At 37.3% G+C, this 27,645-nt stretch overlaps 1 protein-coding gene and 1 long non-coding RNA gene across 11 annotated transcripts in view; one reads left to right on the forward strand and one right to left on the reverse strand.

The window, feature by feature from the left end:
- ABLIM1 (actin binding LIM protein 1) overlaps positions 1–27,645 on the forward strand; it is a 236,356-nt gene that overhangs the window by 122,875 nt on the left and 85,836 nt on the right. For all 10 annotated transcript variants that reach the window (XM_070752656.1, XM_070752659.1, XM_070752651.1 and 7 more), the window contains exons 3-4: positions 21,134–21,317; positions 22,470–22,579. In XM_070752656.1, coding sequence (XP_070608757.1) covers positions 21,134–21,317; positions 22,470–22,579 — 294 coding nt within the window. The remainder of the gene's footprint in view (positions 1–21,133; positions 21,318–22,469; positions 22,580–27,645) is intronic.
- On the reverse strand, positions 6,053–25,858 carry LOC139167774 (uncharacterized). The gene is made up of 3 exons (XR_011559190.1): positions 25,827–25,858; positions 23,654–23,690; positions 6,053–6,084 (listed from the first exon to the last, which is right to left on the reverse strand). It is a non-coding gene; the product is annotated as an uncharacterized lncRNA (long non-coding RNA).

Raw genomic sequence — 27,645 nt, forward strand, 5'->3', positions numbered from 1 at the left:
TGTATTTTTAAGCATAGTTTGCAGCATAGAGTTCTACCAGATCTTTTTAAATACTAGATGCCAGAAATATTGGAAAAAGCAGCTACTTTAATTATAATGCACAATTTTTTATATTATCTCTGTTCTGTCCCGTTTTTACACGGATTGCAAATGCTCACACACTTTTCTTTAATAAATTTTATTAATAGCAGGTTCTGTCCAAATTAACAAACGTCATCTCATCTCCAGCTAATTTCGTTAGCTCCCGGCAATAATGCATTCCAATATAAGGTGTCTGCTGTAATTGCTCTGGGAGCCGCACCAAGGCTAAATCATTACTGTCCCAGATAGATAAAATTCCACATACATCACGAACACTGGCAGCTTCCTTCAAAATTTCAGACAACCTGCAGCTTTTTGGGTAAAAGTTCTTTCATGGCTAGAAGCTGTGATTTCTGAGAAACTTCATCAGAGCACCCTGGAAACAGTCTTTATGAAGAATACTTGCACTCCACAAAGGATTTACCCAGGCTCTCACTCTTATATAGCTCTAGTGACGAATTAGCAACTCTAGACTACACATAGTACAGATCACTTACTTTTCCCGTACAGTTTATGCTGTCTGTTCTGTAATCTTCTGAATCTAGGATCTAACAGTGGTTCGTTTTCCATAAGGTCTCTCTCCTCCTCCTCCAATTCAGAAATAGTCTGCATTGACACCTCTTCATCTTCGTCCATCTCCCCTTCACTTTCTGCCATGGCGGGCAAGGCTATGGGTCCAATGTACTCAGACGGCCCTGGTTCTTCTTCTTCCTCATCATCCGACATTATCAAAGTTCATCTAGGCTCACTCACAAGAATCTCTTATAGAGATTACAAGAACAATGTTCTCTTTTTAGTGGATGCCTCAGTCATTTCATTTGAAATTCCTGTAAATTGCCATGCAGGCATTGATTAACTTAAGTAATCATTGTGCAGAAAATAAAGTGTTTAATTGAATAATATCCCCCACAAACCCACCTATCACTGTTTTTCTATGTGGCATGCAGCATAACTATGAAACATACGGTAAATGTTCATAAAAATATGTAACTCGATCAAGTTAAGTATTACAAACCAAATACTGTATAAATATTTTCCCTAACAGCTTTCCACTGTTTTCAACAGAATTTACCCAAGATATATAAAATAGAAGATAACCTCTCTTATCTAGTGTATACATTTTAAATAAAAGAACAAACAGTGGTAGCAGTAATTAACTCAGGATGCTTTCACTTGCTAATGCATGAATGGGAGAGAACTATGATTAGGTAGCTGCTTAGCTTTGCTTTATAATCATCCAATTATCAAATAGTTTAAATAAATCAGTTTTTGTTGGATTTTTCCCTTGATCACAGAATAATGACGAAATGCTCTTTGAGGACTGATCAGCAGGTTTATATTCCCTCTCCAGTTGTATTTCATCCCATAACATTTCATTTCTGCTTGGCAGAAAGTGAGTACCTCTAATGCAGTTTAATAGAAGAAACATTCTTTCCAGTTTTGGGTTAACTTTGGAGTATTGTTGTAGATGAAGATATTTAAAGGCTGGTAATATATTAATCATTTCCAGTGAGTTGCCAAATCAAAGTCACATGGGTAAGAGTGAATAACCTCTCCAAGGATACAGAGAAAGACAGGTGTCTCTGTATTATATACCAATTACATAAATATATTTAGTCATATTGAATTTCAACAGATTTTGTGTTTGCAGCTCTTCTGAATATTATAAAATGACATTATCGTGTGACTGAGATCCATTTACCAGAATTGCAAATGAATTTAAGGAATTGGTTCATTAATAGGTAACTGGACACTCAAACTGACCAGTTTGCTGGAAGGATGAAAGACATCACATTTATTTGGACTAGTAAATGAATTAAATCCTAATCCAAATCTCATTATATAAAAACTCATTTTTCTTATTAAGTAACCAATAGGTTTATGAGCATTATGTTTAGGATTATAACTATTAACAAATCATTAGCTAATCCTATGAATTCATACCATACATTCCTATTGTGTGAAAAGTAATATAGAAAGCTGTTTGATTGCAGCAGTTTAGAAATGATATAAATAAATGCCAAAAGTGTGCAATGATCCTCCTGCTGATGCAGTGCTGCCTGCAATTTTTATAAAGATTCTTAATTCATATTTTCATGATTGTAACATTTGAATTGTGTCTTAAGTAAGTCAGGATTGAACTGTGGAGTCCTTTGTGCTCTCTGAACTGGTTGTAGGTTTTGCAGACGTTTTGTTACCTGAAATTGGTAACATCTTCAGTGCTAGAAAGGAATAGGAATGTCTGTTTAGATGCAGGAATTTGCCCTGTGGGTGTTGGTGTGGTTCTTCCTGGGCTACTTGAATTTTTTTACTTTACTATGTTGTGGAAGGCTTTAGTTGGTTTGTGTGCTATAATGGTGTGGTGTGGTTATAATTTTTTTTTCTGAGATATTTTTGATGAATGGCAGTGTTATCATTTTCATAGCTTGGTGTTATGGAGTGGATTGAGCAGTCAGGAACTTTTTGATAAAATTGTGAGGTCCAGTCAACGAAGCAGTGGAAGTGATGTGCTGGTACCTGGAGGCTGTTGGGGTCTGGATGAGTGTCAACAAACTCAAACTCAACTCAGACAAGATGGAGTGGCTGTGGGTCTTGCCTCCCAAGGACAATTCCATCTGTCCATCCATTACCCTGGGGGGGGAACTACTGATCGAGGAGGATGCCCAAGTTGCCAACCCCCTCAGAGAGGGTTGGCAACTTGGGCATCCTCCTCGATCCACAGCTGACATTGGAACATCATCTTTCGGCTGTGGCGAGGAGGGCGTTTGCCCAGGTTTGCCTGGTGCACCAGTTGCGGCCCTATTTGGACAGGGAATCATTGTTCACAGTCGCTCATGCCCTCATCACCTCGAGGTTCGATTACTGCAACACTTTCTACATGGGGCTACCTTTGAAAAGTGTTCGGAAACTTCCGATCGTGCAGAATGTAGCCGCGAGATCCATCGTGGGGTTTCCAAGATTCGCCCAAGTTTCTTCAACACTCTGTGGCTTGCATTGGCTGCCGATCAGTTTCCGGTCACAATTCAAAGTGTTGGTCATGACCTTTAAAGCCCTACATGGCATTGGACCAGAGTACCTCCGGAACCGCCTGCTACCGCACGAATCCCAGTGACCGATAAGATTCCTCAGAGTTGGCCTTCTACGGGTCTTGTCGACTAAACAATGTTGTTTGGTGGGCCCCAAGGGAAGAGCCTTCTCTGTGGTGGCCCCGGCCCTCTGGAACCAACTCCCCCCGGAGATTAGAACTGCCTCCACCCTCCCTGTCTTTCATAAACTACTGAAGACTCACTTTTACCGCCAGGCATGGGGGAGTTGAGACACCTTTCCCCTAGGCTTTTTTATACTTTGTTTTATGTTTGGTATGAATGTGCTGTTTGGGTTTTTTTAAATAATGATAGGGTTTTATATGTTTTTTAATATTAGATTTGTTCCACTGCTATATTGTTTTTATTACTGTTGTGAGCCGTCCCGAGTCTTCGGAGAGGAGCGGCATACAAATCTAATAAATAGAAATAGAAATAGAAATAAAATATTTTATTGAAAGATGTTGCATGGGCTGTCTGTTTCCTTTTTCTGGTATCCAGGGTTTCTGTATTGTGTTTGTGCTTGCCCTAATAATGTTCTTACACAGGTTTTCTTGTGGAAGGTTGGGTGTTATTTTGATAAAGAAGCGCTTAGTGTGGGTGGATTTTTGATAGTCTTTTCATTCTAATTTGCCATCATTTCTTTGACTGATTAGGATATCTTTGACTGATTAGGATATCCATCTGTTGTCCATTACCCTAGGGGGGGGGACTACTGACCACCTCAGAGAGGGTTCGCAACTTGGGCGTCCTCCTCGATCCACAGCTGACATTGGAACATCATCTTTCGGCTGTGGCGAGGAGGGCGTTTGCCCAGGTTTGCCTGGTGCACCAGTTGCGGCCCTATTTGGACAGGGAGTCATTGCTCACAGTCGCTCATGCCCTCATCACCTCGAGGTTCGATTACTGCAACACTTTCTACATGGGGCTACCTTTGAAAAGTGTTCGGAAACTTCAGATCGTGCAGAACGCAGCCGCGAGAGCCATCGTGGGGCTTCCAAGATTTGCCCACGTTTCTTCAACACTTCGTGGCTTGCATTGGCTGCCGATCAGTTTCCGGTCACAATTCAAAGTGTTGGTCATGACCTTTAAAGCCCTACATGGCATTGGACCAGAGTACCTCCGGAACCACCTGCTACCGCACGAATCCCAGTGACCGATAAGATTCCTCAGAGTTGGCCTTCTACGGGTCTTGTCGACTAAACAATGTTGTTTGGTGGGCCCCAGGGGAAGAGCCTTCTCTGTGGTGGCCCCGGCCCTCTGGAACCAACTCCCCCCGGAGATTAGAACTGCCCCCACCCTCCCCGTCTTTCATAAACTACTGAAGACTCACTTTTACCGCCAGGCATGGGGGAGTTGAGACACCTTTCCCCCAGGCTTTTTTATACTTTGTTTTATGTTTGGTATGAATGTGCTGTTTGGGTTTTTTAAAATAATGATAGGGTTTTATATGTTTTTTAATATTAGATTTGTTCCACTGCTATATTGTTTTTATTACTGTTGTGAGCTGTCCCGAGTTTTCGGAGAGGGGCGGCATACAAATCTAATAAATAGAAATAGAAATAAAATATTTTATTGAAAGATGTTGCATGGGCTGTCTGTTTCCTTTTTCTGGTATCCAGGGTTTCTGTATGGTGTTTGTGCTTGCCCTAATGTTCTTACACAGGTTTTCTTGTGGAAGGTTGGGTGTTATTTTGATAAAGAAGCGCTTAGTGTGGGTGGATTTTTGATAGTCTTTTCATTCTAATTTGCCATCATTTCTTTTGGCTGATTAGGATATCTAGAAAGGGTCGTGTTTTGTGGTTTCTTCTTTCTTTACGAATTTTATTCCTTTGAAGACGATGTTGATTTGATTTGTTGACATATTTGTCCATCAGTCTGAAAGTGGGTAATGCGGCAGAGGTGATGACACCCTTCATTTTGGGTATTTCAATCTTAGTGTATTTCATTAGGTCAAGTGTGTTGTGTAATATTGCTACCATGGATTCATTTGCTAATTTTGGATACCTGTGAATGAAATCATAATTTCATCTTCTTTTTCTATCTTTGATTTTCTGAAAAATGGGCACACTGCTCTTTTCAACCACTTCACTACCACTGTAGCCAGTTAAAAACCCCACTTTTGCTATTAAAATTTGCTGCCCTCTGAGAATGTTCTGTTTTCTGTTGTCCCCACAAATATCAAAATGAATGACTCCCTGAAAGGTATGTTGGACTGCCCTGAATAGTAATTCTTTTTTGTTTTGAAAGTCTAGATTTTAATGTTGGGAAAATATGATGAGTGGACGGTCCATCTCCATCCCAACCTTGTATTCTTTTTCTCTTCAGACTCTTGCCTCTTCCTTTCTTACTTGCCTCTTTAATACAGTAGATCGATAAGAAAAAAATAGATTACTTTACCAAGCAGCTGAATTAATTAAGTGAAGATGAGTTTTATAGGAAGCTAAAGAGATATTTAGATTAAACTGAGTAATTGTTTAGGTTTAAGGCTATCAATTAACCATTTCTATATCATTGACTAGTTTATATTACAATTTTCAACTAGCTTTTTAAAACACAGGTCACTTAGCTGGTGATCCACAGACCTTGGTGGTCCATGAGAAAATTTTGGTGGTCCACAGTGCACCTAGGTGGAGAAGCTGCTGCGATTAGAGCTCTGGAATATGGGGCCAGCCAAGCAGATCATGGTGGAGTTGGAAATCACCATAGAGGGAGCTATGTGAAACTTGCCACATTGCAGTGCAGCCCTCACCAGCTGGAACAAGGTAATGGTGCAAAAGAGGGCAGCACAGGCTGGCTGAAGCAATGAGTGCTGGCGACTTGCGGCTCATTCTTTCCCCTGCTGTAGATTCCTGTTGGCTGAAGTCACAAGTAGCTGGTCCACTCCTTGTCCTCTCCTACCAGTGATTCCTCGCCTGGCCTGAGAAGGGAAGGGTGGAGAATGGAGAAGGAAAGTGACATACAGACGGAGAGATAAAGAAAGAAAGAAAGAGAGACAGACAGATGTCATAGAGAGAGAGAAGGAGATGAGAAACAGACATAAAGAGAGAGGGAGAGATAGAGATGAGATAGAGGGAGACAGGGGGAGAGAAAGAGAAAGAGAGGGGGAGAGAAAAATGAGAGAGATAGGGTTAAGATGGATATATATATATATATGTGCGTGTGTGTGTCACATGTTTTTTTGCTGAATTTGGAAATTAAGGGAGACTAAGATAGATCTATTTAGGCCTTATTTTGGCCTCATCAGCTAGCCATACCCTCACTGGGACTTGAACCTGCAACCTTTGCCTTGTAAGGCAGAGAATTAACCTCTAGGCTACAGTATCCAATCCCTTCTGCTCTGCACCAGGGAAGGGTTACATATTTTTGTGTCGAATATGTATAGGTATATGTATATATATATTTGTACAGTGATCCCTCGATTATCGCGAGGGTTCCGTTCCAAGACCCCTCGCGATAATCGATTTTTCGTGATGTAGGGTTGCGGAAGTAAAAACACCATCTGGGCATGCGCGCCCTTTTTTCATGGCCGCGCATGCGCAGATGGTGGAGTTTGCATGGGCGGCGGGGAAGACCCAGGGAAGGTTCCTTCGGCCGCCCAGCAGCTGATCTGCTCGGCAGCGCAGCGAGGAGCCGAATCGGGGTTTCACCTTTGCGTGGGCGGCGGGGAAACCCCGATCTTCGTCTGCTCGCTGCTGCTGCGGCCGCCCAGCAGCTGATCTGCTGGGCAGCACAGCAGCAGCGAGCGGATGAAGATCGGGGTTTCCCCGCCGCCCACGCAAAGGGGAAACCCCAATTCGGCTCCTCGCTGCGCTGCCGAGCAGATCAGCTGCTGGGCGGCCGAAGGAACCTTCCCTGGGTCTTCCTCGCTGATGCCCCCGCTCGCCCGCTCGCCCGCCCGCCCGCTGCCCGCCGCCCACCAGCAAGAGGGGGAGAGATAGAGAAAGAGAGAGAAGGAAAGAAAGAGATGAGAGAGGGAGGAAGAGAGTGTGAGAGAGGAAGAAGCAAGATAGAGAAAGAGAGAGAGAAAGAAAGATGAGAAAGGAAGGAAGAGAGTGACGTCATCGGGTGGGAAAAATCGCGATATAGCGTTTCGCGAAGAACGAGATCGCGAAAATCGAGGGATCACTGTATATACAAATTTAATTTTAAAAATTAGAAATGTGAGACAATTTTCATGAAAATATAAGATAGGAATATGATTAATTTAAATATTTTAGAAAATTGTTTTTGCTAAGCCTTAAAGATAGTTTTTTATTACTTAAGCTCATATTTGAAATATAAGTTATAATAATTACTTAAGAAATAGCTGTAGTGTAAGTTCCTATGTAGGAATTTTTACCTTTTAAGTTTTTTGCAACATACAACCTTTATTCCTTTTGTACCTTTTAAAAATCTTTATACTTTTGTTTTTGTGTTCTAGTCATACACGAACACAGAAGCTTTGAGTATTTCTAGTACTCACTGAAGGCTGATAAAGTTCCAATCGGCTATAAATATCATTATCCAGGAAATGAACTCTTCCTACTAAAATGTGAAGCATCTCAGTTATTTTTTGGTCAACTAAAATGTATTGAAGGAAAGTACATGGATTTTTGTTTGAGGTTATGTACACATACATTTTGAGTACCAAAGACTATTGTTTGATGTTACATAGACAAACAATAATGGCTTAACTTTATCTGAGAGAATTTTCATGCATTCACTGATTTGTGAATGTATTTATTTTATTTTATTTATTTAATAAAATTTATAGGCTACCCTTCTCCAAGTAGACTCAGGGTAGCATACAATAAAAAATACAATAATAACAATGCAATAATACAAATACGATTTTAAAATACAAGTATTAATCATTCATACATCATTCATTCAGTATTACTGGCTGGAGCAGAGTATAACGCATATAATGTAGCAGGTTTTACCCTTTCCGCAAACATTGGAAGGATTATATTCATCCTTAGAAATTTGCCAACTGCTCCTCTTGAACAAAGATACCAAGGTAATCTCAGTGGAAAAATACAAGGCACAACTACACTTCCAGTTTGAACTCTCAAGTAACACTTTCTTGTGGTTCATCATCCAAATACCTATATTCCTCTGTGTCTGTGAAATAAAAATAGTCCAGGAGTCTATAATTGCAAATAACAGTACTGAGATTAAAGAAGCCAAGCAGAAACTATTATGAAGATTAAAATGTGCCTCTGCATTGTGTAATTATTGTCTTTGGTGAGGAATGGAATGTAGATAAGTCTAAGGCATCTAAAGTAGGGTGGGGTTATATACTACAGCTATACATTGCAGTACTGTATTTAGAGTTTCATATTATTATTTTTTTACAAATAAATAGACTGAACAAAATACTTCTTCCTCTTAGAAAGGCATTATAACCTAGTATCTTATAAGAAAATAAAAATATTTCTTTGTCACCCAGAGGGACTTTCCAATTTTTGCAGATTCAGCAAAGTGAGGATAACTATCATAAGTTAAGGGTTACCATTATTATTTTAACTTCAAATGATAATAAGCTGTTAATTTTAACAGATACAACTCGTAACTCACATCTTTTTTGATGGCTTCAAAATAAATTGAACAACATGTGTAGAAAGTATGAGATAAAATTGACTATAGTAAGAATACTCAAGAATACAAGAATAGTCAAGAGTGGAGGTATATTAAACTCTGCCACGAGCAGCAGCAATTTATAATAAAAAATTGTACATTTTATTCTAGTACTATATGAAAAAGATATACTTAGTATATTTTATATTTATGAAGAAGACTAATAAAACATTGATTAGTGGGGAAAGTGTGTTGTTATTCTCCATCCCCAGAAGGCTTTGTGCTTGGTAGGAAATTTAAAGAAAATATCTTGGAAGAAAGCAGCATTTCCATCAAGAAAGCAGCATTTTCATAAAGAAAACTATATTTGTGTATCCATAAAGCATTGAACTTGGATTTCAAAAGACTTTATATTTAGCAGTATAAACAAACTTAGCTTACCACTTCATGAAAATTCGCTGTATATAGGCTTAGCTTCACACTTGGTAGATTGTCAGCTTAATAGACATTTTTCACTGTTTGCTAATACTGTCCTACTTTTTGTGGCTGCTTTAAAATAAAATATTTTGGCAACTGTTTCAGGTACTTGGCAACATTGTTTGACTGTGTACAATGGTCCAAGTAGAACTGTGAGCATATACACACACACACGCCTGCCTGCCTGCCTGCCTGCCTGCCTGTCTAATATGTATGTGTATAGATACACATATCTATATAGATATAGATATGAGAGAATAATATGGAATAGGTCATTATAAAGCCCACAAGTGCAGTTTCTCCTTTATGGAAAGACCTCCTTTTATATAGGAATAACAAGCAGGAAGAGGGAGATTGTGATCCTGCTGTATAGAGCGTTGGTGAGACTACATTTGGAATACTGTGTTCAGTTCTGGAGTCCTCACCTACAAAAAGATATTGATAAAATTTAACGGATCCAAAGACGGGCGGAAGGTCTTAAGCATAAAATTTATCAGGAAAGACTTAATGAACTCATCTGTATAGTCTGGAGGACAGAAGAGAAATATGTTAAAGGGTTAAATAAGGTTCAGGAGAGAAGTGTTTTTAATAGGAAAGTGAACACAAGAACAAGGAGACACAATCTGAAGTTAGTTAGAAGTAATGTGAGAAAATATTATTTTACTGAAAAAGTAGTACGTAGATACTTGGAACAAACTTCCAGCAGACATGGTTGGTAAATCCACAGTAACTGAATTTAAACATGCCTGGGATAAACATATATCCATCCTAAGATAAAATACAGGAAATAGTATAAGGGCAGACTAGATGGACCATGAGGTATTTTTCTGCGGTCAATCTTCTATGTTTCTATGTTTCTATATGTTCTGCCGGCGTGTTTCAGGGTAATTAGTCCAGGAAGACACACACCACATGATAAAAGGAAACCCCCAATTTTTTTATAAACAGAAAAACAGAAACATCTCCCTTTTTAAATGTCAAAGGGATTTTCTGGTACACACAAGGCACAGGTTAAATGCAATCCAATTGTTCACCCAATAACTGGGAAATTGAGTCCAATTCTAAAGTCCAGAGAGTCCACACACAATCTTGAACAGCACAAAAACCACGATCTTGACGAAACAATGAATCAGATAAACTGCCATGAGGCTAAAACACCAGGCTGCACTTTTATCTGTAGCACTAATTACAGCAGCCTCACCCAACCACAGGTGGCCTCATTTTCTCTTGTAATAATCCTTCAGTTGTTGTCTCCTATGCATCACTCTACACATGTGTGGATGTGTCATTAATTCTTGTTCAGAATCCAGGGATGATACAGATGATTGATCTCCTCCTGGGCTGTCTTCCAAACTCCCCTCTTCCCTGTCACTCACGCTTCCTTGGTCAGAGGAGGCTTCATCGGCAGATTCCATCGGGAGCAAAACAGGCCTGTGGCATGTGGATGTTTTCCCCACATCCACCTGCACATTCCTTGGGGCAGGAGCTGGGCCAGAGCTAACCACAACACTATATATCATTTTAAATTTGTCACTGATATTCAGTCAGTTATGTAGGGTGTCCAGCTGTAAAATGGACCTGGACACTGCACCATTTGCTGACTCAACTAATAATTGTATTCTGTTTATAAAAGTTACTTATAATCTAAGCACAAGTAGTTTGCAGATGGGGACCACTAATATATTACCATACTAGCTGATGACCTGGCACTGCCTGGATATTTTGTTATTCTAATCACCCCTGCCTCCCACGCATGTGAGAATGCTCACGATACCCTCTGATGGTCATTTTGAAAAATCCTTTCTTAGTGAGCACCTAGAAGCCAAGAGGAACATTTGTGGCATATGTAAATTATTTTGTGCTTATGAGCAAAATTAAAAATACTGCATATCAGAATTAAGGGTAGTATTTTAGCTTTCCCGTGTAAACTTAAAAGCATTGGTATGAAGTGACCTTAAACTCAGCTGCTTTTTATATTGGAAATTGTGTGAAGACAGCTTCCAGGCAGGCGTTAAAATCAATTTTGTACTCTATACGTATTCATATAGTAGTGTACATATGCACATAAACAAATATTTCTCTATTGGTGTAGTTTTCAGAAGGTTACCTTTCTATATCCTATAGAAATCTATCAAATAAATAAATAAATACTGTAATTTCCTGTTAAATAAATTATTCTGTGGGCAGACTGTCTGGCGCCACAATGACTCAATTGTGTTATAGGAGAATTTATGAACACAATAGAACAATAATTTTATAAGGCTATGCATTATCTGATTTACTGCATTGCTGCATTGGATGGTCACAATTAGATTCAGGAGATGGAATATATAGAAATGTAGAAAATCTCCCCGGGAAAGTAAGGAAGCTGCTACATTGTTCTCTTAAGTAACTCTATCTTTTACCTCATCCATTATTTTTGGGGATTATTTTTTACAGGTCACAAGTGCATTATTTATATTTGATGGTGATAATTCCATTTTTAAAGTCTCAATAATTTGATTTATTTGTAACATCAAACTATTATTGACCTATAACTATAAAGTAGTATTAGGATGGAAAAACCATATTATTATTATTTTTGTTTAAAATCACTGAAATACCTTTTAATATCATCATATTTTCATAGAATTTATAGTTGTGAGGCTAAGCTGCTTAAAGTCCCAGAAATTGAAAGTCAGGGCCTTGGAGTGACATCATGCTTAGAAGAACACAAAGAATGAACTAGATTGTAGGGAATAATAAGAGTAGACAGATCCTGAAAAATTTGTGAGTAGAGGTTCTAACACAAGCACATATAGCTTGAACTTTATATTTCGATCAAGCAGGATGCTAGTAAAGTGCTGTAATGAGACATAAAAACAATATAGAAGAACCAGAGTCCATTACAATGAAATAGATTGTGTTTTGTAACCAGTGATATCACTCTAGGGAATTTACTATTTACAAAAATCCAGTTTTCTGTGTTAAAAATCTCTAATTCATGCCATATTGTATAGCAGCAAATGCCTCACGTCATCGTCATCATCATCATTATCTCTTTTATTCATTAAACATGAATGTCAGTCAACTGAACATTTAAAAATGTGTCACAAATATCATTGTCTGATGCTGATGGTTGCTGCAGGTTGCTGCCAGTGTCCTAGGTATCAACCAAGTATTATTATTGTTGTTGTTGTTATAGGAATAATAAAGGCAAGATGTGCAATCAGTTGTAATTCTTAGAGACATGTGAACTAACTTTTTTTTGTTTAAGGCTATAAATTATCTCTTTTACTACATTCAAAGTTAATAAAGTTAGTTCTTCAAATGTTGTACCAAATTTTCCCAGCAACTTCAATACAGTATTTATTTATTAGACTTCTGTGTCACCCTTCTCAATTGACTCAGGACAGTATCTAATAATAATAATTTATTAAATTTATATGCTGCCTGATTTTCGACAGCTCTGGGCTGTTCACAACAGTCACAGAAGTTGATTCAGTAAACATTAAAACAATAAAAATAAATGCAAAGATAAATAACACCATGTAACAATTTTCAAATCTCGGAAAACCGCACACTTCTGAACTGTTTGGTAATCTGTGTAAATTTGCAATGCTCTCCTATATCTCCTATACCTTTCTTCTATTCCTATATCTCTTCTTCTATTCTTTCATTGATATGTTCTATTACTATATCTTCTTTTCTATTATTTCTTAGATATATTTTACTATGAGTATCTCCTCTATAACCTTCGTCATGTATTTTATTATGTGTATATAGATATATACCCACTAAAACCCTCATTGTGTATTGGACAAAATAAATAAATAAAAATAAATATAGACAGTGTTCTTAGTCTGACTGTATAAATGAGAAAATGCAAAATCGTCTGTTTCTATAGTAAAAATGCATAATTTTCATTGCCGTGGTCACAAAAGCGAAGTTTATGATGAATGTAAGCAATTTTTAATTTGTTTTAGACGTAAGCAATTGGAATATAACATTTAAAAGCTGGGAACAAAATTTGTGTTACATAGTGTAATAAGCAATGCTGATAGGTTTTACAAAACCTCAGCTTCTGTCTCACTTGAAAAACTAATGAAGTTCCAGTCTCCTTAAGAAATCCACAATGGCTTACACTTAGTTTTACCTGTAAAATGTTAGAGAAAGCAAATTTAAAAATGTTACTGAATGTGTCTGCTTCAGATCAAAAGGAAAATTTGCTTCAAAGTAACATTTACTAGATATGTTGATGAAAACAAGAGATGTTGCAGAGTACATTAGTGCAGGAGTTGGAGGAAAGCTGAAAATCCCATTTTCTGGTGTTATAATACCGCTGCTTGACAAATGATTGAAATCAGATTGCTGACATGTTATGACAAGAGTCTAACCTTACTGGTGATTCTTTTGTTCAACAAATTGTTTGCAAATTCTGAATGAAGAGAAGATAAGAAATAGTGATATAACATTTGAACTTAAAACACAACAGTAATATTCTATCTGTAAGATGAACAATGTGTGAAGTATAAAATTGAATCTGAAATGTATTCAGTTGTTGCAGTTATATGACGTTTGCTATTTCAGTTCAACAGCTCTTAAAGTGCTTTCACCAAAGATAATTATATTCAGATGTCTAGCATGCATTATTGATAATAATATAACTGTGTAGCACTTCAGGCTCAAAAGCAAAAACACATTTCCCCTTATTTGTAAATGTACATATAATACCTGTCTAAAACGTCAAACTGCATACCCCCCCCCCATACACACACAGTGTACTCAATTGTACTCCAGCTACAGAAAGGACACGCATGATCCCAGAAAGGCACAATTGCTTTAAAGCAAAGGTGTCAAACTCACGGCCTGCAGCCCAGATGTGTCACATACTGGCCATGCCCACTGTCATTTCAGTGAAGAGGAGAAAAGTCAAGACATATCATGTGACGAAAATGTAACACCCCAAGTTTGATACCCCTGCTTTAAAGAATCTATATATGCAAAATCAACAAGATGCAGATAAGAAAAAAAATATGGTCTGTTCTATCTATGTTCTATGTGAATATCTAAACCTTGAGACCTAAAATTGTTACAGTTTGAAATCTATACTAAAATTGGTATTTTGATACGTAATATTTTGGTCAAGAAATATTAACTTAATGGCCTAGTTTTGTATAGCAACATAATCTTCTAAGTGACTTACTTGATTGTATTGAATAAAAATTTGGAAATGTAAAATTTAGTGATCTAAAGCAGTGTTTTTCAACCAGTGTGCCGCGAGACATGGTCAGGTGTGCCGCGAAGCTCAGAGAGAGAAAGAAAGGAAGAGAGAGAAAAAGAAAGAGAGAAAGAAAGCAACAGAGAGAAAGCAAGCAAGAGAGAAAGCAAGCAAGAGAGAAAGCGAGCGAGAGAGAAAGAGAACAAGAGAGAGAGAGAAAGAGAACAAGAAAAAGAAAGCAAGAGAGGGAGAGAGCAAGAGAGGGAGGGAAGGAGAGAGAGAGAAAGACATAGAGGGAGGGAGGGAGGGAGATAGAAAGAGAGCAAAAAAGAGAGGAAGGAAGAGAAAGAAAGAGGGATGGAGAGAGAGAAAGAAAGATGAAGGGAGAGAAAGAGGGAGAGAGAAATAGAGCGAAAGGGAGGAAGAGAGAGAAGGAAATTTTTTTGTCCAAACTTTTTTTAGCCACCCCCTCCCCACCCCCCCGCTCAATGTGCCCCAGGATTTCGTAAATGTAAAAAATGTGCCGCGGCTCAAGAAAGGTTGAAAATCACTGATCTAAAGATCTATACGATCTTTGCCACCTTATACTCATTAATGGAGACAGCCACCAGTGCCTCTATTTTCCTCCTTTGTCCCATTAGTACTCAACTTTGATCATTTAATTGTGAGAGGGTTTTTTGCTTCAAGGTGAGTGAAAGCTTCTGCAAAATATATCACCTATTGCATTCTTTTCCCATTAGTTTTATCTGTCATGAATTATGCATAATTATTACTATTCTTCTTCACAATTCTAAAATCTTAATTTACTGTCAGATAGAATGGAAGCACCTGTTCTTCCATTCAGGGTTTTACTGAAGCTTATTAAACAGACTAGAGTTTGTGCAGTACTGCATCTGGGCTCTTCCATCTGTTTTGGCTTGTAGTCTGCTTGGCATAAACTTGCAGAACAGGCAGGTGTAAAGATAGAAACATAGAAACATAGAAACATAGAAGTCTGACGGCAGAAAAAGACCCCATGGTCCATCTAGTCTGCCCTTATACTATTTTCTGTATTTTATCTTAGGATGGATATATGTTTATCCCAGGCATGTTTAAATTCAGTTACTGTGGATTTATCTACCACGTCTGCTGGAAGTTTGTTCCAAGAATCTACTACTCTTTCAGTAAAATAATATTTTCTCATGTTGCTTTTGATCTTTCCCCCAACTAACCTCAGATTGTGTCCCCTTGTTCTTGTGTTCACTTTCCTATTAAAAACACTTCCCTCCTGGACCTTATTTAACCCTTTAATATATTTAAATGTTTCGATCATGTCCCCCCTTTTCCTTCTGTCCTCCAGACTATACAGATTGAGTTCATTAAGTCTTTCCTGATATGTTTTATACTTAAGACCTTCCACCATTCTTGTAGCCCGTCTTTGGACCCGTTCAATTTTGTCAATATCTTTTTGTAGGTGAGGTCTCCAGAACTGAACACAGTATTCCAAATGTGGTCTCACCAGCATTCTATATAGCGGGATCATAATCTCCCTCTTCCTGCTTGTTATACCTCTAGCTATGCAGCCAAGCATCCTACTTGCTTTCCCTACTGCCTGACTGCACTGTTCACCCATTTTGAGACTGTCAGAAATCACTACGCCTAAATCCTTCTCTTCTGAAGTTTTTGCTAACACAGAACTGCCAATACAATAGTCAGATTGAGGATTCCTTTTCCCCAAGTGCATTATTTTACATTTGGAAACATTAAACTGCAGTTTCCATTGCTTTGACCATTTATCTAGTAAAGCTAAATCATTTACCATATTGCCGACGCCTCCAGGAATATCAACCCTATTGCACACTTTAGAGTCATCGGCAAATAGGCAAACCTTCCCTACCAGACCTTCCCCTATGTCACTCACAAACATATTAAAAAGAATAGGACCCAGAACAGACCCTTGTGGCACACCGCTTGTAACCTGACTCTGCTCAGAATACTTGCCATTCACAACAACCCTCTGGTGTCTATGCTTCAGCCAGCTGCAAATCCATTGAACTATCCAGGGATTAAGTCCAATCTTCACTAATTTATCTGTCAGCTCTTTATGAAAATTGACAAAGTTCATAGTCCTGTATCTAACAACACCACCATGGTGTTCTGTCGAGCTCTCTGGTAGAATCCTCCCAAAAATGCACAGATACAATTTCAGACACACACACGTTTGAAAATTCAAAGCAATGTTCTTTATACCGAAAATGCAAATAAACAAAGCACTCTTTTTGTATAGCAAAGAGCACTTGTCTCCAAACAAATTGGTAATTTGTACAAGTCCCTTATCAGTTCTGTGATACTTAGCTTGCAGCTGTGAGGCAATTCACAGTCCTTTTTTTTTCACAAAGTGAAACACACTTTGCTCTGGTTTAGGTTCAAAGCGGGGGGAAATCAGCACACAAAGATCAAAGTCAGCAAAGCAGGCATGAAACACAACAATCAGATAGTCCTCCACAATGGCCAAATCCACAGGCTGCTATTTATAGCAGCCTCACTAATTACCACAAGTGGCCTCATTTTCTTTGATAATAATCTCTCAGTTGTTGCCTATGCATCACTCTCTGCAAGTATCATTAACTCTTGTTCTGAATCCAAGGAGAAGCTAGATAATTGATCTCCTTCTGAGCTGTCTGCCACACTCTCCTCCTCCCTGTCAGTCATGTCTTCTTGGTCAGAGGAGCCTTCATCAGCAGATTCCACCGGGGGCAAAACAGGCCTGCAGCATGTGGATGTCTCCCCCACATCCACAGTCCTTGGGGCAGGAGCTGGGTCAGAGCTAACCACAACACATGGTAGGGAGATTTTTTTTTAAATGCTCTGAGAATTGTTACGTTGGAATTTATCTAAACTAGTTGCAATTATGACTATGTCCTTATGTCCAATTTCAAATTAAAAGTTACCCAATACTGAAATGTTTTAGAGGATGTTTTAAGCTGCTTTCTTATGATTTGCTGGGACAATAGTTAAGAAATTACATATTCATTGCAATTACTTATTTCTGTTACCTAAAGGCTTGTCCTCATGATTCTGTTTATATTAATATGGTGCATATGCACCAAGACAAATTCCTTGTGGAGTCTAATCACACTTGGCCAATAAAAAAATATGTTCTGTTCTATTGAAGTACACACAACTTTTGGTTGTTTTGAATAATAATCTTGCATGTCTGAAGGCACAAAGTACCTACCATCTTTTTTAACCATCTGAACATTTAGCGAGTCTTTTCCAAGATTCTTTTCTGACTGTTAATCCATAGGCAACTCCTGTCTCTCTGGTCTGACTGTTTCCTAGGCAACTTGGCTGTTTTACTAGAGTCCTTAGGGAGTTGGGTGGCATACAAATGGAACTAAAATAAATAAATAAACCTCTTCCCTTGTCCCCCAAGGTTATCCACATAATCCATAATTTTTTCATTGCTGAAAATGAACTTCCCAGTCACAGTCCAACATTCTTAATCACTACATCATAGATTCACTCTATATTTTTCACCCCTTTACTTCTGAAAAACAACATTTGCTACTGCTATTGTTTTTTTTATTACCACTCAAGCTACTGGATTAGTGTGATGAAGAAGAAGATGCTGAGCAAAAATGTGCTCTTCTTTTTTGAGCCACCCACTATTTTTAACATTGTGAGCCCTAGGGTATTGTTCATTGGGTTTAGTTTTTCTATTTGAATGATTCCAAATGACTAAATGTGGTTTTTCAGTTTTAAAAAAAGTTGCTTGCCCCCAGTGTGACATGACCTACCTACTTTATATGTCCCGGTATAGCATACTTTGATTCTGATTTTCATCATAGAACTGACTTTCAACATGATATTCAATTTTAAACATTTTTTTCACGTTACTTGTTATATAAGCTTGTACCTGATACTGCTATTGGTAATATAATGTAACATAGTGATATAATAATAAGTATCACATTTAGAACATATTGCTGCTTACTCAGGAGATTTGACAAAAATACATTCCAAAATTGCAAGTGTTATGCATCTCTTATTTCAATATTAATAGATATTTTCCTATTATGATCAACTCAGCAAAGATGCAAAGCAGTTCAAATGACCTTTAGGAAATGTAGTTCAAAATAATAGATTAAATAGAATAGAATAGAATAGAATAGAATGCCACAGTTAATCAAAGGCCCCTGTACTGTCCTAATAAAGCTCCCTTCATAGGCCTACTGTGTGAAGGAGGCATAGGCCTCTTCCGAATAACGCTGAGCTAGGCTCATTGTGCAGAACACGAACGTTGTTCCGGAAGGCCACCCCTAGGGGCGCTAGGGGTATCTTACCCCAACAGTATTTGTCACCAGATAGTAAGTCATATGTGTACCAAGTTTGGTTAAAATTGTTCATGGCGATAGAATGGAATGGAATGGAATAGAGTAGAATAGAATAGAATAGAATAGAATAGAATTTTATTGACCAAGTGTGATTGGACACGCAAGGAATGTGTCTTGGTGCACATGCTCTTAGTATACATAAAAGAGAAAGATACATTTGTCAAGAATCATGTGGTACAACACTTAATGATTGTCATAGGGGTCAAATAAGCAATGAAGAAACAATCAGTATTAATAAAAAATTTAGGATATCTTAGGATACAAGCAACAAGTTACAGTCATACAGTCCTAAGTGGGAGGAAAAGGATGATAGGAATGATGAGAAAAACTAGAAGTGCAGATTTAGTAGAAATAGAAGTGCAGATTTAATAAAAAGTCTGACAGTGTTGAGGGAATTATTTGTTTAGTAGAGTAATGGCGCTCGGGGAAAAACTGTTCTTGTGTCTAGTTGTTTTGGTGTGCAGTGCTCTGTAGCGACGTTTTGAGGGTAGGAGTTGAAACAGTTTGTGTCCAGGATGTGAGGGGTCAGTAAATATTTTCCCTGCCCTCTTTTTGACTCGTGCAGCATACAGGTCCTCAATGGAAGGCAAGTTGGCAGCAATTGTTTTTTCTGCAGTTCTGATTATCCTCTGAACTCTGTGTCGGTCCTGTTGGGTTGCAGCACCAAACCAGACAGTTATAGAGGTGCGGATGACAGATTCAATGATTCCTCTGTAGAACTGTATCAGCAGCTCCTTGGGCAGTTTGAGCTTCCTGAGCTGGCGCAGAAAGAACATTCTTTGTTGTGCTTTTTTGATGATGTTTTTGATGCTAGGTGACCATTTTAGGTCTTGAGATATAATAAAACCTAGAAATTTGAAGGTTTCTACTGTTGATACTTTTTTGTCTAGTATTGTGAGAGGTGGAAGGGTTTCTCCTAAAGTATACTACCATTTCTGCGGTTTTGAGTGTGTTCAGTTCTAGATTGTTCTGGTCACACCACAAGGATAGTTCAACCTCCCGTCTGTATGCAGATTCATCATTGTCTCAAATGAGTCTGATCATGCTGGAACATACACATCTATAGCCTTTTGTATATATAGAGAAGAGAATATTAGGTTTTATTTTTTTTTAAAACTGGCAAACGTGTGATCTTTTAACCTTGAGATGCTGCATTTGTGATTCGTGTATTGGAGTGAGTTGAATATAAAGCAGGCATTCCATTGCAAATATATAATATGCTAAAAAGCAAGATATTCACTATGAGCAATGATTTGGGTCATCTCTAAATCAGGATTTTTTTCTACCATTACTTGCTGAGCAAATCTTAGTGGATTTATTTGCTTAGAATATTAAACCAAATGTAAATAAGCAACATTTCAATTTACTGTTTTGTATTAATCTGCCAGGTGAAGCTGTTCTACCAATCAGTCTAAATGTAGTAGGCATGTTAACATTAACGTTTACAAGTCATTTCATTTTAATAGTAAGTAACTGTCAGAATAAAAGGATTGGTAGAAATCCAGATGCATTTGTTTCAGCTAAGGCTACTTCTTTGCATGCTTAAAATTAGATTTTAAGCCATGAAATATTATTTGTTTTTCTGTTGACCTTGTTCTGCCATGAGTATTAACCATAATTTTGATATTGCATCTATTTATTTGTATCATAAGCTATTTGTATGTAAAGCTAATAAAGTATAAAATAAATCCAAGCTAATTTTACCGCTATTTTTTTCCAACTGATGGTCAAAAGGGTTACCGTACAAATAAATATTTAGAACTTGGTAATATCATGTATACTTTGTTAAGTGTACAGTTTTTATGATAGAACCTCTCTGCCACTGATGCTCTATAGATTCACTCTATCTACATTCAATTTATTTTTTTACAGCAAGAAAATAAATAAAATTGATTTTCATACAGGGGGAAAACATTCAAATCTACTAAACAGTAAAAAAACAAAATAGCAATATAAGGATTTATTTGGAATTTAGGGAACAATAGGATAATGATGAAGAATGAATGCGGTTTCTTTTGCCCATTATTTATGCATTTTCCCTTCCAATTATTTTCCTTTTTTTAACACTTTCTATTTAGAAAGCTGTCTTGTCTCTAACAATCATCTTGTTGTCTTTCTTGCTGCCTAAATTCCCTATTTATTACTTTAAATTTGTTGTTGTTATTATTATTCCCTTTTTGACTTCTTTGTCTTCTTCTAACTTTCTTCTTTTCCTCTTCCAAAGAGGAAGAGGAAAATATGCTTCCAAAAACTAACAGAGGTAACAAACGATTTTCCATTATCAGTTGCAAACGGTTGTGTTTTTCTATGTACAAACTGACGTGTTCTTGTTTTTTACAAATATATTTTCACAGTGTGTGGGTGTGATTTGGCTCAAGGAGGCTTTTTCATTAAGAATGGTGACTACCTTTGCACTGTGGATTACCAGCGGATGTATGGGACACGATGCAATGGCTGTGGGGAGTTTGTGGAAGGAGAAGTTGTAACAGCTTTGGGGAAAACCTATCATCCCAACTGTTTTGCCTGCACTATGTGCAAGTAAGTCAACTAATGCTGAACAATATATTTTTCCTCCTCTTCTTCCCCTCCTCCTATTCCTCCTCCTCCCCCCTTTCTGTTCTCCATCTCATCATCATCACCCCCCCCCCCTTCATCCTCTCTTTTATCATTTTGGGTATCAAGGAAGAATACAAATTTAAAGAACATAAATACTAAAATATATATATTTTTAAAATATGGATTTTACTGGTATGTTGAGTTATATATATGTATCTCTATGTGTCTGTGTATTTAATTGAAGTGGGTTTCGTTTTTTAGCTGCTTGTTTGCAAAGTCTGAAATATTGGATATACTCGAATATATCTAAGCTTACCTGATCATAGAAGTTAAGTAGTATAATTCTTGCTTTAGCTAGTGTGTAATAAAAGACCTTGGAAATACAGTGGTACCTCTACCTAAGAACGCCTCTTCTTAAGAACTTTTCTGGATAAGAACCCAGTGTTCAAGATTTTTTTTGCCTCTTCTTAAGAACCACTTTCTACTTAAGAACCCAAGCCCGGAAAAATTTCCCAGGAAATTTGAAAGCAGCATGAAGGCCTGGCCAGTTTCCTGCCATTCCCCCTTTAATCCTGGCCATCTCTGGCTTTTTGGGGCTGCCAGGGGAGCCTTTCGGTGGCGCTTAGGGAGGTTTTGGCAGTACAGAGCAAATGGAACATTTTCCTTTCTCTGGGTGCTTGGAGAGGGAATAAACCACTTCACTGTGGTGACTCCCTCACACTGCCTCCCATATACCCGGCACGAGGTTGCCTCCCAGAGCATCTGGGTCTGGAAAGGCAAAAGGGGGCACTTTGCCTGGGCTGGATCTCCAAATGTCTATCTTTGCCATTACAGCATTTTCAGCTGCCTTTTGTCAAGTGAAGCCAGTGTGGGAGGGAGGAACTGGGTTCATTTAGCAATCATTTAAATATTTCATTTAAAGATTTAAACATAAATACTAGAGAAAAAATATTTTTAAAATATTGGTTTTTATTGGTATGTTGAGTTATATATATTTGTCTATATGAGTCTGTTGCCCTTTTTCCTGCAAGAGACTGATTTAACAGCAGTGACAACAATGGGAAGGAGCTGAGAAAGATAATGTAACCCCAGAGATAGTGTTGCAATAAAATGCTTTTTTTGTTTGTTTCCCAGACGTCCTTTTCCACCAGGAGACCGGGTTACCTTTAATGGAAGAGACTGCCTCTGTCAAATGTGTGCTCAACCAATGGCATCCAGTCCAAAAGAACCCACCACTTCCAGTAGTAAGTATTGTATCTTTTCTAAATACTCATAGTGTGGATGATTATATTTCTATATTCTGCCGCTCCTTTGTGCAGTGATGACTTTGGCTATGAGTTTGCTTTGCATTCTAGAAATTAGAGACAATCTTCCCCTATTCCTGCAGCCTACTGGTTGGTTAATTGGTTGGTTGGTTGGTTGGTTGGTTGGTTGGTTGGTTGGTTGGTTGGTTGGTTGGTTGGTTGGTTGGTTGGTTGGTTGGTTATTTATTTATTTATTTATTTAGTTAGTTAGTTAGTTAGTTAGTTAGTTAGTTAGTTAGTTAGTTAGTTAGTTAATCTGCATCTGGAAAAACTAAGTAGACCCTGTGTGGTTCTTTTTATTCAAAAAAGGTCAAATTCTTTTGTATACGAATATTCAAATATTACATTATTTTAATTTTGATGTTTGGAAACAGAAGATTAAGGTTTGTATTAAAATAGCATTTATGACATTTTTGGAGTTTTAAGTAATTGCTTTAAAATTATATTTATTTATAAGTAAAACTAAGTAAAACCCTTTTATAAGACCTTTTTTATAGTTACTTGCTTTAAAAAATGTGTAAGTGAAATGTTTAAGAGAAGTAAAGAAGATTAGGATTGTAATAGGTGTGACTGGATTAAGTCAATTTCCAATCTAAAGGCAGAGTACACCCCAAAATAACTATAGGCACATTCAAAAATTGTCTTCTCTACTTTCTTAATCTAGTGGGCTCAACTGCAGCTGACATTTTTTCTTTCCATTAATGTATTTTGTGTGTGTGTGTGTGTATATATATATTCTCCCACTTAGGACTGTATGACTGTAACTTGTTGCTTGTATTCTAAAATTTTTATTAATATTGATCATTTCTTCTTTGCTTATTTGACCCCTATGACAATCATTAAGTGTTGTACCACATTGACAAATGTATCTTTTTCTTTTATGTACGCTGAGAGCATATGCACCAAGACAAATTCCTTGTGTGTCCAATCACACTTGGTCAATAAAATTCTGTTCTATTCTATATATGTATATACATAGTTATAAAGTCAGAACATAAATACTAATATACATACCTATGAATTAACAGTAACTGATTAAAATGTAAAGTATCTGTAAAATAAAGCATTCCATTGATAAATGTAAATGATCCCTTGACTATATGTGTGCACTTAACATAATTCTTTGTCATACACATCCTACAGATTTAAATATGTTCAGTAGATGCAACAAATAGATTTCATATCCATATTTTACAGCTGTACTTTGAAAAATGGAGCTGAAACCCCCTAAAAGAAGCACATATCATTTTCTATATTGCTTCTTCCTATCTATAATTGTACATCATTCCAAGTTACAAGATGAACTTACATATGTACTGCAGAATTGTCACAAAGCTATGGGTAATGGAAAACTTAATATTGCAGTTATTAATGCAATATAACCTCAAATGTCCTATAAGAAAACATTAAAACAGCTACATTTCTCCATTAAATTACCTAAAGTAGAATAAATGGAGTTATGTTTGTTTTACCTTTCATTCATTTTACAAATCACAAATTAGAAACTCCAAAAGTTTAGTGTTCTTTCATAACTTTTCATTAAATAACTCACATTACATTACATTTTTATTATATCTGTCTGCAACAGTTTGTATTATAGTGTTACTTTTAACAAAACAATACAGAAATCCTAAAAAAACACATTAATGGCACAAAAGAATCTCCTAATAGTGTCCAAAAAAAAAAAAATAGAATGTTATAACTTTAGATAGAGCAGTTTTGACAGAATGAGGACATGTTTGCTATGAGGAGATATGTGTTATATCTATTATGAATATAAACAGGTTTTGCTATGAAATTATTTTAATGGAGTCCTCTTGTCCATTTTGGCTTCAAATGGTCAGATATTAAATAACTCTTGAGCCTAAAGTCTCATTTGGGGGAGAATATCACTGAAAGAGCATCTGAAACTTTAGATATAACATTTTGTTATAGCAGGGTCAAGTAGAATTAATGTTAACTTTTTTCATGTTTTGATGGGATTCCCTACAGGCATGTAAGATTGAAATCTTAACTCAGTTTTGGGGACAGTTGTGTGATGTTATTGCTATAATATCAATATGTCTGTTTAGTTTAAAAAAGGGATAACTTAAAGAGGAAAAAGTCAGACTCATGTTGCATTTCATTAAATATGGGTTGGAGAATGGGCATAACTCTTGCACTTGGGACTTAGAATTATGCAATTATAATTTTGATCACATAACATGTTGCATGATCAAAATTCAGCATGTATTTACAGCACTTGCCATGTCCTGTGATCATGTGATGACCATTTGCAAACTTTCCAGTTGCCTTCTGACAAATGAAGTCAGTGTGGAAGGGGGGAGATGAGTTTGTTTAACAATCATATGATTCATTTAATAAACACAGTGTTTTGGTTAGCAATCATTACAAAAAAGGTTGTATAATCAGGCATAATTCACTTAACCACCCTGCCTAGCAATGAAAATTACTAGTGATCATAAATTGAGGATTACCTGTACGGCCTGAGGTCAACCTTCATTTTTCTTAAATGAATAAAATCTTAACAAGTTTGCCAAAAATGACATACAAATACCCTATATCCAAAAGGATGTGATTTCCTGGAGTAGTTGGTCCCATGCTTGAATATTGTGTATTTTGTTAAAGAATGTTGGAAATGTTGATCCCGTATTTACTCAAGACACAAGAAATTGGTTCAATTTCCTGTGTCTTAAATGCATACGGAGTCAAGAAATCTCAATATTTTCTTCCCAACCAACAAGCAGCCTAAAAAATGGCACATCTTTTCATGTTCAGCGGAAAAGAATTAAATCAGATTGCCTTTTAAATACCATCTTCCCATAGTCTTGTAATATATTACATGTCAAAAAGTTGTTTTGAGTCTCCTTCTGGAAACTGCTATGACGTCTATATGCTTCTGGGCAAGTGACATCGCTTTTGTCAATTCGTTCTTTTTTCTCTCAAGTGTGAAAGAACCTTGGAAATGTCGTATTGTTTCTGTCCGTTAGCCTGAAAATTTTTCGTCCTTTTAGAAAGAACACTGAGTCATTGTCGTAATCCAAAACTTGGATCATCTTGGAAACTATCCAGATTGCTCACTGATTAAAAAATCGAAAAGCTTTTAACAAAGGCACACGCTTAGACAGCACACACACACACACACACACACATCTCTCTGTCTCAAGAATTAACTCCAAAACATTACCTGGCAACAATTTGTATTAGTCTTGGTCTCCTTGTCGCCTGAAATGCAGAGAGGAAATTTATCATATTATTATTTACTGTGCTGTTCTGTTGGCATAGATACTCCTTGGAAGGAACACAACAGAGATGAGCCTGTAACTTAGGGCATCCCTATCAGAAACTTCTGTTATTCTTCATTAACTACTCTCTTCCATAATTTTTTTAAAGGGCACAACAATTGTTGGGCGCAAATGTGATATTCCTAGTGGAGATCAGGCCTGCTTTTCATTTGCACCTGGTTTCTGAATTTGGGCCTAAAGGTTCCTCCTCCTGACATAAATAAGAGCCTGTGACATTAATTTTCTGAGCAGTTTTGTTTCAGCAACTAGGGTCTGATTGTGTCATGAAAAGTTCATAAAGTTTCACAAAGGAGTTGGACATAAGCCAACACCCACAATTAGGCAATAAGCATGGTTTTATAAGCAGTGTATAGGTGTATATCCATTTTCTTCAAGTTTCAGATTTCTTGGTAGTGCTCTTTAAAATCATTGCATTCATATGCTTGTTTTGAAAAGATTGCATTTGCTAACATCATTTCTGGCAAGTGATTGCACATCTGCAGGTTGTATCACTTTACTTTTGTCAGTTACATGACACACCCAGAATTTCTGTTCCATTTTCTTTTCGTTTCTTGCCAACTGCATTGAGGTTATTTCTCTGCTCACTCTCTCACACACACCCTTGCAGAAAAATAAAAAAAGGTGGGGAGAGAAGAAATTGGAATGAAAGCTTAGAAAGGGCTCAGATATAACAGGCCTTGCCTTGTCTTTGTCCTATTGTTATTTCTTAGCATAGTGTTAATGTTTCTAATTGCTATTTTATTTTTAAAAGGTTATATTTTACTTTATATAAAGGAGACTGGTGTAAGCCATATGGAAATATTTCTGTGGAATCTTCTGAAATTATTTATTCTGGTTAATGCAAATCTTGAAATCTTAGTAACAGATGAATAAATCAAATTGTTTAGACCACCCTACTCCAACGTGATGTTTTCAAGTTGATTCATGTGAACCATGCTGACTTAGAATTTGAGTAACTGCAAATTGAAAACATTAAAGGCTCGTGGCTACATAAGACCACTCTAAAAGTAGTTTCCAAACTAGATCATATCAAATACTTAGGTATAGATAGACAAGCTATAGATGATAGACTGGTAGTTGACTAAAATAGTGATTGTCCAGTCTTATATTGTTCAGAGAAGTCTTCAAAAAGTGTTTATTCATGTATGCGCCTTTATTACTTGAATAGAAAAACAAAGAAGAAAAATATAAAGAGAATACAGAAAGCAAGAATGAAATGAAAATAAACGAAGGAGAGCCAGTATAGTATAGTATACACTTTTCAAAGGTAGCTACATGGGGCTACCTTTGAAAGTGTTCAAAAACTTTAGATCATGCAGAATGCGGCTGCGAGAGCTATCGTGGGTCTTCCCAGATTTGCCCATGTTTCTACAACACTGCACTGCACTGGCTGCCGATCAGTTTCCAGTCACAATTCAAAGTGTTGGTTATGACCTTTAAAGCCCTACATGGCATTGTACCAGAATACCTCTAGAACCGCCTTCTACCACACGAATCCCAGTGGCCAATAGGGTCCCACAGAGTTGGCCTTCTCTGAGTCCCATCGACCAAACAATGTCGCTTGGCGGGCCCCAGGAAAAGAGCCTTCTCTGTGGCAACCCCGACCCTCTGGAATCAACTCCCCCTGGAGATTAGAACGGCCCCCACCCTTCTTGTCTTTCGCAAATTACTCAAGACCCACCTTTATTGCCAGGCATGGGG

Source organism: Erythrolamprus reginae, chromosome 5 (assembly GCF_031021105.1).
Source record: "Erythrolamprus reginae isolate rEryReg1 chromosome 5, rEryReg1.hap1, whole genome shotgun sequence".
NCBI classification, from domain to species: Eukaryota; Metazoa; Chordata; class Lepidosauria; order Squamata; family Dipsadidae; genus Erythrolamprus; species Erythrolamprus reginae.